Source organism: Artemia sp. Qi Xiang Cuo, chromosome 1 (genome assembly GCF_049724085.1).
Source record: "Artemia sp. Qi Xiang Cuo chromosome 1, ASM4972408v1, whole genome shotgun sequence".
Classification (NCBI taxonomy): Eukaryota; Metazoa; Arthropoda; class Branchiopoda; order Anostraca; family Artemiidae; genus Artemia; species Artemia sp. Qi Xiang Cuo.
In genome coordinates this window covers 93896071-93914890 of record NC_142794.1, presented here as the reverse complement: position 1 = coordinate 93914890, position 18820 = coordinate 93896071, and the positions used below count along the sequence as shown (strand labels likewise).

The 18820-nt window shown below is 34.2% G+C and overlaps 1 protein-coding gene across 1 annotated transcript in view; it reads right to left on the bottom strand.

The window, feature by feature from the left end:
* Positions 1-18299, bottom strand: part of LOC148956941 (uncharacterized) — an 80516-nt gene extending 62217 nt beyond the window's left edge. The window contains exons 1-4 of the mRNA XM_089087889.1: positions 18164-18299; positions 5518-5680; positions 3678-3989; positions 736-970 (exon numbers count right to left, since the gene is read on the bottom strand). Of these exons, the coding sequence (XP_088944015.1) occupies positions 736-970; positions 3678-3989; positions 5518-5601 (631 nt within the window). The 5' untranslated portion in view covers positions 5602-5680; positions 18164-18299. The remainder of the gene's footprint in view (positions 1-735; positions 971-3677; positions 3990-5517; positions 5681-18163) is intronic.
* Between the last annotated feature and the right edge of the window lie 521 nt (positions 18300-18820).

The window sequence follows — 18820 nt, the reverse complement described above, 5'->3', positions numbered from 1 at the left end:
AGTCATTTGGATATTGTGGGTGTGGCAATACAATTTGACCAAACAAGCAGCAACCTCCAAAAGAGTCTGGGAGGTTGCTCCAAAAGAGTATGGCTACTTTTTCCTCGGGAAAATGGAGCACTGTACAGTGATTACATACAACCCTGAAGGGTCCCAATGACTTCTAATTAACACTTCCGTAGTTTATTGCATCTTCAAAGGTTTGTGCTGGGTTTTGCACCACAGTTTGAACTGCCAACTACTGTTTTACGACTAAGTTTTATTAAATTTGCGCTTGTTGTGCTGTAGCAGTTCTGATGAGCAATCGAGCAGCAGTATTCATTGCTACTGTTCCGATTGTAATACAAAATATCTTCATAAGTAAAACTACTTTCAGAAGTGCATAAATATAAAATTTGGTTTAAGAAGTTCCAAAAATCGACACTTAAAACGGGATTTATTTTCCTGAAAGGCTTTCTTTTCTTTTTTGCTTTGGGTCACAAGTTTTAGCTTGCTAAAATTTAAAACCAGTCTAGGGAAATGATATATACGAAATTAGATTATTAAACACGTGTTTCGACTACACAAGATTAATTGAAAATATTCGAAAAGGCTTATATTTGATTCCATAAGAAAAAGAACTTAATTTCTTTTCAGTTTCATTTATCGATTTAACTATCCTTTTTCTAAATACAATCGTTGATGAAAAAAAGCAAGAAGGAAACAATGACAAAATAGGAAATAAAAGAGACATACCATTTGGTTTTAGAGTCTGAACTTGCTTTTCCTCGACACCCACATCCGAAGTACCCTTTATTGGTTCTCCTTTCCCACTTAAACTGGGGAACTGCCGGTCGTAATTTGCAGCCGGCCTTAGGACTGGGAGCTGCCCGCCTCCGGGTCTCAACTGACCAGGTTGCACTGGAACTGTCGAAATAGATGTTTGACTGACTGAAGAAACACTTGGAGGTGGGACTTGCGGAACTTGAGGCTTTAAAAATAAATTAATAAGCAAAGGCATAATATAAATGTACAATAGTTTAAATACAACGCAGCAGAAAGATTGGTTATTTTTTTGAGTCTAGTATTAATATTCGAGGACCCGAGGTGACCAGGAAAATTTCGTCCTTAAACTTAAACAGAACATGACTCGTATCTACACTTATTATTTAACATTCTGGATTATACTGCCACTGGCACTGGCTTCTTAGTGGTAGCATTGATAAAGTGTATTATTTGCCCCCTTTCTATGTTGCTACTTTGTAACATACATAATCATTATACTAATGTAACGACAGGGATAAGTTTCATCACCACAGAAACTAATTTATCATTATTCAGGCGCAATACAACACTCATAATTTCTGTTATGAATTTAAAAGATTAAATCCGAATATACAAATATTCCTGATATGCGACACTTATTGTGTTGTTTCGTATCTATTGTGTTGTTAGAAGTTGTTAGAAGTGTTGTTAGAAGTTGTTAGAATTTCGTATTGTGTTGTTAGAAGTGTTGTTTCGTAACTATTAACATAGCGCAATTAGGATATTAATTTTTGCAACTTTAAATTCCCTTTATTAAAGGTAACTTTTTTAAAGCTCGATTTTTTATGAATGTTAATCAATATTAAACATAAATTAAAGTATGAATTCAAAGATAATAAGAAAAATAGTACAAAGTGAATTTATAATGGCCAGATAGAATATGAAAGAAAAATATCTGTAAGAGAAATGTCACATTTAGCTTACACACAATCTTGTAGGCCGCCTGCATAAAAAAAAAACGACTTACTAGAAAAATATTAAATAACAATGATAGTTTATCTGTAGAGGGGGTGTCCAAAAGACCCTCCCCCTTCATATTTAAGAGCAGGTGCACGTTGCCTGAAGTTGTATTTTGTACTATGAGCGTGGAGAAACCCTCTAGCGAAAGATGATAAACCCACCCAAACCCGCCCCTCTACCAACTACATAGATCCCGCTGAAAGAAATTCCAGAGCACATGCATACTTGTGATTTCTATAAGTAATTAGAGAACAAATGTATACACAAAAACTACCATTTTCTCAATCAGAACTAATTCTTAACTTCGTCATGTCATATTCACCCAAAAATGTTGAAAATATATAAAATAAAACAAAAGACATCCCAACTACTTCCCGAATCACACTGTATTTCTCATGTGGGTTATTTCGTGACGTTTTCGAAAGGATATTCTTCAAGGAAACCACACTGCCTTAAAAAAAAAAAAAATCTCAAAATGGCTGATTTACTAGAGCTAGAATTTACTAAGGGCAATTTTCTGTCTTAACATTTAGCATCTTTTTTAAGATTTGACCAGCACACGGACAGGAGCGAATAAATGTGCGAATGTTTCCTATTCTTAGTTTGAAATGGAACAAAACCACGTATTTTTCTGTGTATTTGGCCCCAAATAATTTTATCTAAATACATAAATATGGGATTAAGGAGGCAGACGGGTGATAATCATCTCGAAGCTATACCCCCCCCCCTAAAAAAATCTCCAAACTACCACGCAAATCATTCTAATTTTCTTATACTAGCAATCAGGGCCACATCCATGATTTTTTTTTGGGGGGGGGGGGATGGGTTACAAAAGGAGTTTGTTTTTGGGGTGGGGGAGTACAAAAAACTTTAAAAACACATCGAAAATTTGTTTATATTCATTTTTGTTAAGTGTTTATGAGCCGAGTAAACATTTCGGAGGGGGAGGAGGGTTAAAACCCCTAAATCCCCCTCTGGATACGGCCTTGCTAGCAACCTTTAACAGAAAACCCTTAACGATAAAATAAAAGTTCGAAATAGGGATAAAATCCTTTTTAATAGACAGTGTATAGAAAATTCACAAAAAATACCAGATATTTCGGTCACATATACAGTGACCATCATCAGTAGTGGCGGTCACTGTATATGTGACCGAAATATCTGGTATTTTTTGTGAATTTTCTATACACTGTCTATTAAAAAGGATTTTATCCCTATTTTGAACTTTTATTTTATTGTCATGGAAAGGCAGTGTGGTCTCCGAAATTATCTAAACACTTAACTGAGTCAGAGTAAAAAGATGATCCTGTATTTTCAGCATATCGCTTCTTTTGTTGATTACCAGCAGAGGGGTACGCAAGTACTAGAGGTAGGATGGGCCCAAATCCGGAGGAAAAAAAAACAACACAGAAATAGGCAAATTGTACAAAAAACCAAAAACGTTTCATACAAAAAATGGTAAATATCTTGTATCTCGATACACATACCTGGACAGGTATTTTTTTTAGTTACCAGCAACCGAGTTAAACTTCGATTTCAAAGCACACATTTTCTACAATTAGTGAGGATGTTTTGAAACCCGAGGAAAAGGACAAGGGAATTTTGGCACTTACATAAGTAAATATTGGTACTAAAACGAAAAAAAGAAAATGGTTAGCGATGAATTTTTCTTCAGTATAAAAATCTGTAACAATTTTTTTAATATTTTCCCAGAAGTTCCTCTGATAAAAAAAAAAGAATTAATTTCTGAAGGACAAGAAAAAGAACAGAAAATAGATAAAACAAGGGAATAAAAAGAATTATTACAAACTAAACAAAGCAAAAGTTTAGCACCTGACCAGAAATCAAATAAAATACAGCAGCCCTGTTGGCAAAAAAGGTATAAACAAGAATTTATGAATACAAAATTAGACCTTGAGTACAGGTGGTCGCTTCACAGGAATTTCTTGTGACTGCAACACTTCTATTTCTGGCGGAGCTACTGCAGGATTCTGACATGTCAGAGCACCAGCTTGTGTGGTGCCACTTTTCGTCTCTAAGCCTGAAACCCATCCAGACGAACTTGACGGAACCAAAATAACGTTAGGGTCTTGGCCTCCACTTTCAGATTTCAAACTAGGCAAATGAACAGGATTAGGTACACGTCTGCCAGCAGGAACTTTTCCAATTACTTGAAGTCCATGTTTAGGTGCTGTATTCTTCTGTTGAGATTCATTACCACTGACCTGGCAAAATGTTGCTATTAAACAATAAATATGACAAACACTTTTGGTATGTAGATGTTCAGTTAAACCCTTAAAATGTATACTTTGAACTGTCAAAGCACAAATATAACTAATGCCAAATCAAACAGGAATATATGTTGCTTTCTAAATGAAAAGTCGAGATTTCTTAACTTTGTAACTATAGCCCCTGGTTATAAAATTTTTATGGGGAGAGGGGATGCGTGGGTAGTGTACTTGCAAAAATGTCTGTAATACGCTTTGAATTCCTGATTTGAATCACTAATACGTTCAAAACTAAACATTTGGAATCCATAAGCTCTCAAAAATCAAAAAAAAAAATAAGACAAGTATCAATGGATAGACCATTTTAAGAGAGGGGAAAAGAGGGTCTTCTATGCGTCGCTCTATACAGAGTGGCTGGCATTGTCAAAAACAACAAAGGTTACACAAAAAGCAAAGATTAAGAACATATGTCCGCCATACAATAGGAAAATGTATTTTGGTAAAAACATAGCTTTCAACAATTTTAGGCATAATAATACTAGGCAAAAGTATGTTTGAATTTTTACCCTGACTTTTCCTCTTCAAGCCGCAACTTTGATGACTGCAATAAATACAAAATAATATCTATATTCTTTGAAGCAATAGTACATAGTTAATACAAGTCTTAAATGCATACTTTAAAACAGCAGAAGAAAAAATCCCCAGAGACTGACTTATCCCTGAGAAAAACAGATAAAGATCCAATTCAAGAATGTTAATCCTATTTCCACCATCCACCTCCATCCCTCCTGTAGCAAAAATACTTCATCTTCGAGGAGGTCGAACCTGTATACACCTATGTATATTATATATAAATATATGGTTGACCAAAGACCATGCAAAATCCCAATAATAAATTCCGATCTCAACCACAGCGCAGAAACAATTACATCATAATTTTTTAAATGATATAAGATAGTACCCCGATGAGGTGTATCTCATCAAAAAGAGTTGCTTATTTTTTGCTTTTGATTGCTATAGGAAGGGACCCCGCCCCACCTATTTAAAACTGTAGTGACAAAGGATTACTTCGTGCAAGGTGAAATAACAGGGTTTTCTGAAAGATGTGCATCATTTCTTGATGAAGATTAAAATATCATATATATTTGAATGAGGCACTCGATTTTTTCCAGTGCTAGATTTAACTAGTTTTGATTTTTAGACTAGACTAGTTTGATGTCTGACTAGTTTTGTACTTAGATCGTTTTAACATATATGACAGCTCTGGAAAATGCCCACCATTAGGATCCCTATGACCCGCAATTCCTTGTATAAGCACTTTGATTGGATGACCCCTACACCTGTTGTAATCTGTTCCTGAATAAGGTTCTGTTTCTAGCTTCCTTGTTCATCTTTCATTACTACCAATGAGGATCATTCTTTACTGACAGGTCACTACAGGGGAAATTAAGCCAATTTTCATTTAAAAACTTCTATGTTTATTTCTACTTTAATTAAAACTTTGATCAATAGTTGTTTTACTTACTTTAAAAATACTATTGATGTTCCGAGCTTGAAACTTTTTGCCTTTCTCGCCCTTTGACACATTTCCAGAAGACACTGTTGACATGCTGCACTTCCAATAGAGTCGTAGGAGATGACATTGGATATACTCACAAATATAAGAACGAACCGATGGCCCGTATAGCCTGCAAGGGAAAAATTATACAGTCACCTGTAAAATGAGCGCTATAAATGGATCCAACAACTCAGAAAAGGACTCAGGATTTTTGTCTGAAAAATGAGCAAATATCTGGAGATATTGACACCTGGTCCCAGTTTAGCCATGGTAACCTTAAATTACAGCTAGAAGCAATCTAAGGTATGTGACAGCACACCCTTGTGTTGCATTGGTGGCTCTAGCCAGTAAGCCCAGGCTCAAATATACACACACGCCTGGTCCCTTAAAGAGGGATTAGAGGGTTCCACAAAGACAAGATTACTGAGTAGGCAATTAACGTAAATACAGAGACAGTGTTTCATAACCACCTTAAAAAAGAAATACGGAAAGCCTGGTTTTGAAGGTGTTCGTCATATTTCTCCCACTCCTATATTTTCGAAATTACGAAGGATTCCTTGCAGATTGGCTAAAAAGAAAAAAATCCTACGTCTTACTGATCTGGGGCAATTCGGGAACCTCTAATCCACTTATATTTCCTACTACCTTGTTTTGTTTTTTTTTCAATAAATCAATCTTCAACAAGCCCAATTGCTGGCTAAATTTAATTTCCATTCCCCTTCAAAAAGCACTTGACCTTGTTAACCACAATATACTAGTAGATAAACTTGTCACTGAATTCAATGTCAATTCTTTCCTGGTGACATTAGTTGCCTCCTTATCAAATAGATCACAGTTAGTCAAATATCGGAATAATTATTCCAGTCTCCTCCCTATCCACAATGGAATACTCCAAGGTGCTCTCATAGGTCCCCTCCTTTTTTAGACATCAGAGTAAACCCCTCTAAATATATGATAATGCCAATAAGTTTCCTTAAAACCTCTGAAGGTTTTCTTCATTCTATCCCTCCAGAAAATTTGCATCAAAATTTCTCCTTTATATCTTTGTTAAATATTTATCCATAGAGCTAATGCATCTATTTCCCGCATTGAGCTCCTAAATAAATTGAGCATCCCCCCATTCCATTCTTTAAGGATTTATACTTCTCTTGTTTGCCCATATTTTGAATATGCTTGTCCAGTTTGGCAATCTGGCATCTCCCACAAATACCATCTTCATAAAAAAAAAAAGCCAGATCAGAAACACTAGAGCACAGGAATTATGTTGTGTCTCGGTTTTGCCAAAACAGTAGCAAAGCCTCACACAGAAATACACTATCCCCAAAAGACACACCCTGCCCAGATTCCGCCTGTCTTGAACTGTTTCTGATCCTGTTCTTGTCTTATCCTCCAATCATTCCTCTGCCTCCTGATATAAAAAAAGATTGTCCCCTTCATTACAGAAAAAAGCAAAATATCCCGCTAGTTTTCCCTTTTTATTAATTGGTATTGGTGTTGCCCAAGTTTTGTATTCCATTACTTGTTTTGCCCCCCCTCCCCCCCTCTTTTTATATGTCCCTTTAAAAGCATTTCTTTAAATGTACATATGATTTAAATCTTATTGAGTTTTACAAGTTTTTATCTTTTTTACCTGATCTGGCATTTTGCAGTTCAGTTACTTAGACTAACAAAGGATTTTTCTTTATGACACTGTTGTTTTGCCACTGTTTGCAGTTTTTTAGTTTTTGTGTTTCTTTTTACAATTTTTTTGCTTGTATTGTTTTTATGTCTCTATAATTTGAATTCCTTCCTTTGGGGCTTGTGGTAGAAATTTTCTGAAATAAACATCTTATCTCCTATCTTAAAATTAAAAAAAAATATATACATAGTTTTAAGTCACTGTTTTGAAGGTCACCCCCTGCCCCAGGGGCAGGTATGTTCAGGTCCAAAACCTTTCAAGGCTATTATTTCTGTTCAATTAAAAAAAAAAGCATGTGAATTGCATTTTATGAGAAAATATTATGATGAAACAGACCAACCACAACAATCGGAACACATGGCCATTTTTTTGTCATTTGGGGAGGGATTGAAAAACAAAAATGGCTGAGTCATAGGCTACTTTTATTTGATTATTGATTATTATTTGACTACATTGACAATTATTTATGACTATATTGAATATTATTTGAGTTGCTTTACTTGCATTTGACTGGAAGATATCATGACGAAATTAAAAAAAATGAAAATGGAGGAATCATAGGCTACTATGTTAACAGAAGACGACTTTTCGCCTGAACTTAGATATGAGCCATTTTCCATTTAAAATACAGGTAAACGAAGAGTGTATTTAGGATTTTGTTTTGGGCAAGGGATATCAGCTAAAAGCAGCAGGAAGTTAAAAAACTTATATCCCAGTCTATAATAATCAACCTCCTTCTCTAATACAATTCCTATGAAAGGTTATTATGGAGCTTATTTACTATTATGTTACAACAAAAGCTTTTATTAACCAGACAAAAGAATTTGAAAAAAGAGCCTCATGAAACTCTGGATTAGATATAAAATTACACGAACCTTGTTTTTTATATTCTGCTTTAAATGCATAGATATTTATTATCATACAATCAGCAAAAAACAATAGCAAATAAACATCAATAGTATATGCAACGTTATATGCCCCTAGCATATAAAACATTTCTCGCCAAAGTTGATGAAAATTTTATCAGCATCTGCCACAGTATCATGACTTTTAGAGATATGTGCAAGCCCATTTAATCTCCCCTTCCTTGTCTGATTCTGGAGGTGTGATTTAACCCACTTTGAGGCACTCAAAAATACTGCTTAAAACCCAACAAATCATGCTCAAAGATTAAAAACCAAACTGAAAATTTTATTTCCATTGGATAATCACTTAGTGAAAGATAATCACTATCAAGTTGCTAATCAGCTCAAAGCCAGCTCTCAAGGCATTTCTCTGAGGAAGTTTAATAAGCCATATTTCTCAAGCATTTTTCTGAGGAAGTTTAACATGAAGTTTGGCAATCAACATGCCAAACTCAAGATGGAGATGAACAAGGGACGTTTAAAATTTCTTGATAACTTATGGTTGGCGACTTGTCACTGAACATTTGATCAAACCAAGGACCTTATTTGCCTTAGCTGATTGGTTTTAACAGTGACTATAAATTTAAGCTTATTGTCAATGATTACACCAAGATCATGCTCTTCCTCAGCACTCTGAATGGGCATATCAGCACCTGCAGAGTCAACCATGTGATAACTATGGCAGGGGCTGTTTAAATATCAGGGAGTTACAAGGTCATGTGGTACTGATTGTGTCATTAGTATTACTTTGAATCTAGCATTACATACTAGATTCATTCTCTCTTAACACTGTAATACCAGGAGCATAATGAAATTAGATGGCTTCAATACTAATGTAGGCCTGTCAAAGTTTAGCTTGGTTTGACTAGGTTCATATTAACAGCTGTCTTTTTATTTCTCCTTTTTTATTTTAGAAATTCAAGAATTGAGTTGGAGCTACAGAACACAGCCTTATTTTTGTTGGATCACCATACATATATTTTGCTTTTTCTTCCCTAGGCATACAAATTATTCATTTTTTAGCTGTAATACCTCTTATGGAGATTCTATAGGCAGGTGGAAGTTGACTCGTGTACTTTTGATTAAAATTTTAGCAATTTTAGTAAAATTTTAACAAAATTTTTAGCAATCCATAACAAGTTTAGCTGAAAATACCACCTTTTCACTATCTATGAATGACATTTGGGAAACATTTTATTTATTTATTTTATTCAATAAAGGAAAAAACCATAGGCTTGTTGCAATACAAACGCAAGAAATGACAGCTCAAACAGCAACACTGCAAAACACAAAACAAAAATAAAAAATATTCATCAGTAAAAAAACAACTATACAACAACTATATTACAGAAACTGTTTTTTATAGAACTCAGTTTCAACAAGAGCATTCTTAAATGTTTGCACGATTTGCACAGGAACTACGGTATCAGGTAAACTATTCCGAAGTTTTGTTGCTTGGTTAATAAAGCTACATTGACCTATTTTCTTGTGCATTTGTGGCTGAAACAGTTTATACAAGTTTTGTTGAATGGCTGAGTAATAACTAAGTTTGAAGAAATCAGCCCAGTGCACATTATCAACACCCTTCATTATATAGAATGTATTGATGAGGTCATTCCTACCCTGTCAAAACTCCAGAGAAGGAAGTCTCAACACTGCAGTCAATGCTGATACAGTAAATGACTCAAATATGGCACAAACTTTGATGCCCAATGTTGGACCTTTTCAATTTGCTGCAAGTCACATTTCCATGTTGGATACCACACAGAGGAATAATATTCTACCACCAGGCACACTATTGTCTTGTATAGTGTCATAAAAGTGTGAAGGTCAAATTTCCTGAAACTTTTCTTCATTCAAAGCAGACTGTAATTAGCATTCATGAAATTGTTGACACATGCTTGTGAAACTTCAACTGGTTATCAAAGTGAATACCTAAATCCCTTACTGAATCTGCAGATGAAACAGGTTTATCACCAAGAGAACAACTTTTGATGGTTTACAAACATGGAGTGCAATTTACACCAATCATTTAGGGCATTCAGATCCTCTTGAATAAGGAGTGATGTCTACCAGGGAGGTAACACTTTTATACAGTTCTACATTGTCTGCACAGTTGGACAGTGGAGTGACGAAATACTTCAGGCGAATCATTGACAAACAAGCAAAATAACACTGGGCCCAAACAATTGCCTTGTGCCACACCCCTCAAAATCTGGCTCTCGCTTGAAAGTGCACTACTGACTATAACTTGCTGAGAACAGCCTGATAAGTAATCTGTAATCCACACTGAAGTTCTACTGCCTAGCTCATACTTTTCACATTTTTCAAGCAACAAACTAACTGAAACTTTGTCAAATGCTTTACTGAAGTCAGTGTACAAGCAATCAAACTTCAAACCAAAATCAGCTGTATTTTGGAAATTTGTTATAACTTCTAGCAACTGTGTATTGCATGACATGTTTTTTCTGAAACCATGTTGTAATGGATGCCATATTTTATTTCACTTGAAGTAATCCTGCATCCAATATACAATTATCTTTTCAAGAACACTTGAAAAACTGAGGTGTTCAAAATTGGACAATAATTTGCAAATTTTCCTCCTTTATGGAGTGGCTTTATGGCTGCTTTTTTCCATGGAAAGGGGCATTTACCACTCAATAGACAATGGCTGGACAAAGACGCAAGAGCTTCAGCTAAACAGGTGGCTATCTTCTGAAGAAAAGCATTAGAAATACCATCTATATCTAAATAATTGGGCCACCAAGTGCATCTCTGGACTTGGCAAGAAACTCTATAGTGAAAGGCTATGTAACCTAAAACTCCCATCTTTGACCTCCCAATGCAAGCAGAGTGACATGCTACTCACATATAAATTTGTCAACCAACCCCAAAATAAGCTCTTTAACCAGTTACCTAACAAAGACAAACACGAGGTCTTTCTAAGAAGCTTCATAAGCCCAGAGTTAAAAGTAGACCAAAGGGTCATTAATGATTGGAATTGTTTAAGCAAGAAGACAGTGTCCTCAACATCAGCTGAAGTTTTTAAAGGGAGACATGACAAAGAATGGGAAGCTGAACCTTCAAGATACAAATGGAGCTGCCCATCACCAGTGTCTTATAAATAGTGATTGATATATGTGTACACACAACAAAGTTGGGCTGAAATGCTGATGCCGCTTATCATACCCAACTAACTCGCATGCTCAGTTCAAAATTGACATTGTGCAGGGGTGTCAACTCAAAACTAAAGAATAATGGTCTCCTTAATCATAACTATCTGTGGTCACCGTTACAAAGTGGGCTTAAACTGCATCTATCCTGGCACACTAGTTGGAAGGTGTGTCACTGGGCTGTAAATACAGTCACAACCCTGTTCTTTTTATATTTGTATAATTTGTTTTTTAGCTGCCTTCTCAACAATGGAGCCAAACAGATCTAACATTGGACCTTATTTTACTCCAAAGTGCAAATTAAGGTAAGGTAATTAAGGTAATATCTGGAGCTTTATTAATGGAAAAGTCATACATGCCACTTTTCTTTAACAAACAAATAAATGTTTGAATGGAAATATGTCCAATTGAATAGAAAAATAGTTGAACAATGGCAACAGATACAGCAGTCTGGATATTTTGATCACATGTACATCAATCATCATCAGCATAAATACTAAAACATGAAAATTAAAACTAACAAATTTATACAGAACAAAAGAATTACTTCCACTTCACAAATAGTTTATGGTTCATTCACTAGATTTGTCTGAGAAAGTTCATTAACAGGGGTCATCCAAAGTTTTGAGTTGAAAATTTTCTTCTTTGTCTTCTATTTGCTAAAAATGTTGTTGAATTTACAGTTTTATATTTGAATGGTCACATCTCCCCATATATACAAAAACTTTTTTATGGAAAATTTAGTTAGGGATCTTTTTCATAGTTTTTGAAAAATATTTTCTTCTTGCAAAAGTGTATGGTAATCAAAGGCTAATGTATGGAAAACTTTATAGTATGTTAGATTGACAATTTTAAGAGCTTACTAATGGTTAAAAAAATTTCAACCTCCATCTTTCAACAGAAAAAAAAAAATTTATGACACCCTGATGTTTTCTGGGGTACTCTGGGACACTTCTAGTTCAATGTATCCTAGGGTACCCTTTTGCATTTATGTATTAGGCTTCCTCTGCTATTTATTTCAGATTTTCTTTTTCTCAAATGAGATAAACTTTTACAATTGCTATTGAGACTGCTGAAGTATCAAGTGGCAAGCCTTGAAACGCATGCATTACAAATAATATGTTTATGTGGTATCTTTGGCATTTGTGTATAACATCTTCATCTGTCACCTATGGATCCTGTCTTAGTTCTAATAGCCAGTTACAAAAGCCATAATACATGTGATGTCATTTCCTATGCCAATTAACAATGGACTCATGAATTTTCCTGGTAGCAACCTCTTAATGTGGTCCATTGAACATGTAATGGTCACAGACAATTGAGAACTGGCAGAGACTTCACCCTGGTCTATCAGTGACAGAGTATGACATCACAGAAATGCTTGATGTTGCTTTTCCAAAGACCATTGCTCTATTGAGCATCATAGTGGTTTATCCAAACCTTAATTTTTTTTATTAATTTTTTATTCCAGAAGATACTCTGTTAAGGGAAATCACAATGAAAGCAAATGAGGCAGAACTTTGTGCTTAGAATTCAATGGCAATTCAGAAATTCCTTCTGCTAAGAAAATGTTAGAATGGCAGGAGAGGAATGTGAAGCTCTCAACATATGCTGTGGGGATATCTTTCTTATTGAATGTATAGGATGAAATAGTTCAAAGGAGATGTGCTTGATACTGAGACAGATGGGCACTTAGTCAACTTCCTCAAGAGGAATATACCAGCTTGAAATTCAAAGGGACTGTGAAAAAACATTAAAGCATCAAAGCCTGTGGTATATTAACCAGCTCTTGTAGTTTCAAGTGGAGCCAGATAAGACGAAAAATAACAGGCTCTGATATGAATCTGGCTCAATATTCAGTTAAATGATCAGCTAGTATCAAACTTTTTTTTTTACAAATATCTGTTTTTGTAGCCTACTTTATAATAGCTTTTAGTAACAAACAGTGTCCTAAAGTGCCCAAGATCCTGTCCCAGAGTTCACAACTAAATGGTAATTTGGAACAGGAATGGGATCTCTAGGAAACTGACCACCACATCCTTAAGCACAACTGTATATTTTTGATGTAACTCCCTAAATTAGGTATCCCTTTCTTAGACCACACTGCAATTCTATGACAAACAAATAAATGTTTAAATGGGGATAAAGTAAACAACTATAAACTCAGCATTTTGTTTACAATTAGAAGACACAAAAGGATTTGCCACCTTCACTGAAAATTTGTTTTACATTTGGGTATGATTAAAGAAGGAAATTTACATTAGGACTTTGAATGAACTTTGTCATTGAACTACCTCCAAAAAAAATCTAGTGAATAATCCAGAAGTTCATTATTTTGTGAAATGACCTGAAAAGTTAATATTTTGATTTGTATAAATATGCTAGTTTGAATTTTGTTATTTTAGCAATTTCTACTGATGATGGTTGCTGTATATGTGATCAAAATATCTGGACTTTGGTACCTGTTTTTTCACTGCCAGAATATATGGATTTATCCCCATTTGAACATTTATTTATTCAGCATAAATTTAAAAATCAAAAACATATCCATAACAGGCAGTAACAGACAGAAATTCTCAGAGGTGTTCCTGGAACAAGTATAGATTGCCCCTGGGTTCTTAACACTCCCCTATATAGTCTTTAAACTAAAATCACCCCTATTGTAATTGTAAAGATTGATGACACTAAACCAGCTGTCTAATTATTTTACTAAAATATTTGCAGTTACTAATGCTGAGCCAGCATTCTTATTTTTGTGTGCTCAATTTCAGCATATCTCTTCTAGAGTCAATGAGCAACATTATGCAGTGCATTCACTAATACATTTACAATGGTTGTGTTTTCCAGTTCTTATTTTAAAATATGTATGCCCTGTGTGAGGTCCATGAGTGGATAAAATGGACAATCTGGGTAAAAACTTGGAAGTAGTTTTCTGACTAATACAAAAGTTCAGGGAGTCTATACATTCCTCTAAAGAACTTCATGTGCTACTCCCTCCACCAACACTAGTCAGTGAATACACAAATCACAAAAACTCACTGATGCCATCCAAATGCAGAAAAAGCCATAAGAATTCTTCTGTACCTTTTATCATATAGATTCTTAAGAAATAGTAACCAGTATGTTTCTTTTCAGCACTATTATGTAGTGTTATGTACTGTAACTACTATTATGCTTCATTATGTACAAAAAAATGGTATTAAGTCTGACTTCAGCCATGACTAAGGTTATATTTAGTTAATATATGATTTTGATGCAATACCTGAGTTTAGGGTCATAGAAAACATGAGATTATTTGTATATAATTGATCTCCAAAACCCACAATATAGAAAAAGATTTGAAAAATGTAAAATGCCAACCTCAGCATTCTGACACTATTACAGCAATAGGATGTTAACCCATTAATGTCTTAGCCAACCAAGTAATAATCTTTTAAACCAAACATTTCAACCCAGAAAACAAGAGAAAACTCAAAACAGATTTTTAAACAGACAATGAATACCAAGATAAACAATTTTTTTTACTGATTGAGTGATAAAACAATTGAACAGACTCAGCAAAGATACAGAATCTATTCCAACTGCAACATCATTCAAATCAGGAACAATGGATCTATTGGTAAAAAAATTACTTTTAGAACACAAAGGTTGTGTAAGTAAATCTAAGGTCAGTTCCTTTGGAAATGAATGAAGCAGATGTAGATATTTTAAAAGGCCCTAAGGGTATCATTGAAGGTCTGAATAAAATCATGAATTTCTTTGACCTAATTCAACTACCTTCTTAGATAGAAAGTCTTCTAATACAGAGTTTTATCTTGTCATGATTGCACTCAGTTTAAAAAAGACACACAATCTATTGTTACTAATTTGAAGTATTTACATCAACTACTTTATTGTCATAATGACATTAACACATAATGAGTGCAGACAGATATTTGAGATAAAACTTAGAAAAAAAACTGCAGTCATAATAAAGGATGTCTACCCAAAACTGGTACTTATTTTATCCAAATTTATTTAGTGTTAAAGGATTCATAAAAGTAAGTCTCAAATTAAAATAAAAGTCTAAACACCTTGAAATTCTACACAAATTTAAAGAATCATGTTTTCAAAACCTAGAGTCAAAGACAAGAAGACCCAAATCAAAATTAAGCAAATACTTTTATTTTGCTTAAATTAGATCTTTTCTATATGGTGTTGAAAGTATTAGTAACAGAGAACTCTTGATTCAACAGGATCAAAAGTCCTTATTTCACTCAAAGCTGTGATTTAAGGTAATTTAAGAACAAGTTCAGCTAATAGCTTGGAGATACTTTCCTGGAGTATTATTTTGTGTTGTGAATCATTCCCTGAAAGTTTCACATATCTAACTAGACTATTTTCTGAGATACTGAAAACCAAACATCTAGAATCTTTTCAATATTTTTCCCTGTCTTCAATATAGTGTAGTCAATTATAGTTATTTACTGAGTAAGTGTTATTATTTAGCTCTTTTAATGATATTTAGACAGTATAATTGATTTTAAATGAGTAGTTAGAAAACTAAAAAATTGTTCATAAGACTTTAATCTAGTAGTCTAACCTTCCTTCTCTAGATGATTATCTTATTTGCATTATACCAAATCATTAGTTGACAATGAAAAAAAAAAATCATTAGTTAAAAATCTTGCAGCTTTGAAGCCCCTTTAAAAACATTTTTAGTTTATCCTAACATTAGTTCATTCTAGTCATCACTCCAGAGCTCTACAAGGAGAAATCCTTAGATTGCTCCTAGCTGTAATTTAAGGTAATTAAATATAACAATAGTTTTCTTTTTAAACATGAATTATTTGTAGCTTTCTGAGGTCTGAAGCAGAAACATCAATTTATAAAATTTAAATGTTCCTAATAAGCACTTATTATAGTTCATAATTTTACATACAACCTAATTTGGACTTCTCTTTCTTCTTTATATTATTATCAAACAGCCTACTTTATCAAATGAATAGCCCTTTAAAGCCTGGAAAGACAGCCTAATGACTGATACCAACTATTAACAGTGATTTGAGTATCACAATGGAAAAATCCTCCATTTTTATAAAACTGGCTTTTTCACTTGTTTTTCAGCAACTACCCAATAGCCTATCATTTTCACTATCCTGTCTTATAAGGCAGCTTTTGTGGTAAAATTCTACTTTAGCTACTTTTGGCTATCTTGGAATGTGGTTGGGTTAGGAAAATGAAACTTTCAGGGATGGGTCTACAGGCCAAAGTATATCCTGGGAAGGTATTTTGAAATACCTACCTCCACTCCTTCTCCCTCTAGAGGGTCCTGAAATTTGCCCATATGACAGGTCTATACCTATAGAAATTTGGACAAAACAATATTTTACCTTAATTTTCAGTATCAGCTTCTTTTTCTCTGGCTTTAGTTCTGAAAAATGCAATTCCTGTTTTTTGAGTAGAATTTTAAGCCTTATCAATGTTTGTTTTTTTCAAAATTTAGGAAATGTGTTTGCATATTTAAAACCTTATAAATTGGGATTAAGCAAAGTTGTGAAACTGAAAACAATTTTTTTGCACTTCATTTAATTGGAGATCTATTTTGCAAGTTTTCACTTTTATAACACACAGATTTTAAAGGTCAGGACCCTCTTGAGGGAGAAGGAGTCAAGGTAGGTACTTCAAAATACCTTCCTGGGATATACTTTAGCCTGTAGACCCATCCCTGAAAGTTTCATTTTCCTAATCTAACCCCTTTCCAAGATAGCTAAAAGTAGGTAGGCCTAGGCCTATAGTACAATTTTACCAGCTTTAGTTTCTCAAAACTGGTGTTTTTCTGCTGTTAACACACAGCTTGTTACAAAAAGAGAATGTAGATTCTCTATTGAATATCTTTTCCAAATATAATAAGCTAGCCTACTCAATGGTGTTGTAATCACATAAAGGGAGGATTGCAACTTTTAACAGCCTAAAGTTTAAATTATACAACAAGTAGGCTACAAACCACCTAATTAGTAGGCTACAAAGCTAAGCATCACTAATCTCATAACCAATAATTTGGAGCCCTTGCCTTAGTCAAATCCTAAGTGAGTTGAAAAAAACGAAATTGCCAGCTTCTGACAAGTATATGACTAGCTTAAAGATTTAAATGTAGGTTAGGCTAAGCATATCAATAATTAGTCTAGGCCCAAAAATTTTAGAGGACAGAGACAAAGAACATAACTTCATGACTAGACCTATATGGATGCATGTAAAAGGAGATTAAAATCTAAGCAAATACAGTTATAACACCAAAATATACTTTATGAGACAATATTCTACAGCCAAAGTTCACCCCATGCTAGTCAATTTGTTTGTTGTTTAAAACTTATGGAAAGGCCTAGTACCCTAAGCCTATTTTGTTGAAAAACCCAGTAATACATCTAGGTTGTAGTCTAATGCAAGAAGGCAATATAAGAGTGTATACTGGAAATCTAAGCACTGTTGAAACTTCAGATTGCTGTAGAGGCATCAGCTAGGACAATTGTTTATAAAGGTTGCATACTGAAATTAATGATGTTTGAAGGAGATAAGACACAATATTGAAGCTTAGATGATGGTTATTTTAAGATGTTTAGCCTATCCAATGGGGTAGAAAATACACATCTATCTATAAGAAGTCTCTAAGATTAAGCAATAAAGTAAGCCTAGGGATGTCAACAATAATAGGAATGCTCCAATACAGGCGTGTCACAAGTAATTTTGCGTACACCTAAGTTCTTACTTTAAAACAAAAAGTTTCAAATGTCAATTAAAACCTTTCAATATTAATAAACAAAGCTATGACTACAATATTCACTTTGAAGCAAATAATTAAAAAGGTAAAGTCGACAAACCTCGATCCGTTCTATCCTAAATCGAAACTTAAAATATGGTAAAACTTAAAATCCTTTAATGTAGGATTACTTTCGATAATACTCTGGAAAATACACAAAATTTATTGAATCAATATGGAGTTTGTTTTGAAGTTTTGATGATAATGATGCAATATTGATATTGGTATCGTGCGGAATGTATTTCCAAAGATCTACCAAGAGAGGAGCAGAAGCTCCTTCCTATATGTAAACGATTCAACACCATCTATTCCATGTCCGGTTTTCTCCTAAGGAGTGACACATTTGTGGGTTCATCTTTGAGTAGTTCTCCGTGAGATGAATAAAACAAATAAAATTGTATATTAACAGGGACGTGGCTGTAGCATTTTTATTGTGGGGCAAGAGGGGGTCCACATCCGGATAGTCTAAGGGCATGGGCTATCCTTCAGGAGAAAGCAGTGGTGGATCTGGCCTCTTTAATTTGCTTAAACTTGCAGTAAGTAAGTAAATTACTGCCAATCACGACCTATACTTTATTTAAATAATTTTAATAAATACAAAATTATTGTAAATTTTAGATTATTTATTTCAAATTCCCCTCCCCCCTCCCTAAAATTTCTTCACCCGGGGAGAGTAACCCCTCAAACCCTCTTCTCTAAAACCACCTGTGGGGAGAAG